This window comes from Myotis davidii, unplaced genomic scaffold, assembly GCF_000327345.1.
Source record: "Myotis davidii unplaced genomic scaffold, ASM32734v1 scaffold663, whole genome shotgun sequence".
Classification (NCBI taxonomy): Eukaryota; Metazoa; Chordata; class Mammalia; order Chiroptera; family Vespertilionidae; genus Myotis; species Myotis davidii.
The window spans coordinates 469,460-471,017 of NW_006295816.1; the positions used below are offsets into that span (position 1 = coordinate 469,460).

The following is a 1,558-nucleotide window of genomic DNA, read 5'->3' on the forward strand; positions in this document are numbered from 1 at the left end:
GGAGCTCCCAGCCTCATCCCCGGCCCTCAGGCAGCTCCTCGCGGGTGGGCCAAGGGCCACCCCCTCTGCCTGACACCCAGGCCCAAGCTCAGGCGCGGGCGCAGCCACGGGAGCGCGGGTGGGCCTTGCAGAGCTGCTGGCTCCATGGTGGCACTGAGGACACGCCCGCCTCCCCACAGCGGGGCTGGGCTGGGGCGCCCGGGTACCTGTCTCTCAGCACGTGGTTCCGGATCTCCTCCACCAGCTGGAAGGCCCGGGACAGAGGGGAGCGGAACACGTCCACGGCCAGGAGGTCCTTGTGCCAGGGCGACACCGAGGACTTGACGAAGATCTGCTGGACGTACGCCACCGGGGCGCCCACGTACTGCGGAGAGACGGGCGCCAGAGGTCAGTGCGCCAGAGGCACCGCCAGGTCCACCTCGGGCTGAGCAGAAACGAAGGTGTCCAGGCCCGGCCGACGTGGCTCAGTGGCTGAGCGTTGACCTATGAACCAGGAGGTCAGGGTTCGATTCCCACTCAGGACACATGCCAAGTTTTGGGCTCCATCCCCAGTGGGGCGCGTGCAGGAGGCAGCCGATCCATGATTCTCCCTCATCATGGATGTTTCTGTCTCTCCCTCTCCCTGCCTCTCTGAACTGATAGAAACCTGTTGTTTAAACATGGGCGTCCACGGGGGACACGCATGACTGATCCCCACACGAGGCTCTGAGCGCCCATTTTGCCGAGGCAGGGAGAAGGTGGCTGCAGGGCTGGGGGAGACGGTGCCTGTTTAGGGACAGTTTCTGTTTTACGAGAGGAAGGGAGCCAGGCGGGCGGCGGTGCTGGGCACACCGCAGCGAGAACGTGTTTAATGCCGCTAAACTGGACGCATAAAGATAGTTAGGACCGTACATTTATTGTTAAGGTGCACAATTTTAAAAACTGGAAGAAAAAAATAACCTGTCTCCTCCGCCCCTTGGAGCCCCCACCGAGAAGTGGGCGCAGGGGGAGCTGCCCAGGACGCACTGGGAGGGGCTCCCTCAGCCCCGGCGGCAGCCTTGGCGCCCTGACTGCCGAGACCCTGAGCCGAGGCCGCAGATAAGAAGCCAAGGCTCAGGCGTCCCAGGCCGGGCTGAAGCAGGTCGCCCAGGCCCCTGGGAAAGCCCACGTCCAGGCGCCGACCTCCCAGGCAGGGCTCGCGGGAGGCTGGGGGGAGCCAGGCCAGCGCCTGAGCCCGCAGGCTAGTTTTGTTTTCGTTTTTGTCTAGAACACAATCCTTCCTCACGTTTACCCAGAGCGACCTAGAGCTCTGGGCACAGACCCTCACCCTGACCCACGGCACAAGGAGCCGGGACTCAGCTTGTCGGGGCCCAGCCTGGCCCGTGTCCCTGTGACCCTGTGTCCCGGCCGGGCAGGCTACGTGCCGGGCTGGGCCCTGACTCACTGAGGAAACGAGAGGAGTATCTCCAGCCCCGGACACTGTGAGGACCAAACACAGGACCCCCAGCAAGGTGTCGGCCAAGAGCCTGTGAGCTGCAGCTCCTCCAGTTCTCCGCCCCCCTCCCCCGCCCCGTCCCCC

The 1,558-nt window shown here is 64.8% G+C and overlaps 1 protein-coding gene across 1 annotated transcript in view; it reads right to left on the bottom strand.

The window, feature by feature from the left end:
• SCAP (SREBF chaperone) overlaps nucleotides 1-1,558 on the bottom strand; it is a 15,446-nt gene that overhangs the window by 10,789 nt on the left and 3,099 nt on the right. Inside the window, 1 exon segment of the mRNA XM_015568260.1 lies at nucleotides 207-364. Within this exon segment, the coding sequence (XP_015423746.1) occupies nucleotides 207-364 (158 nt within the window).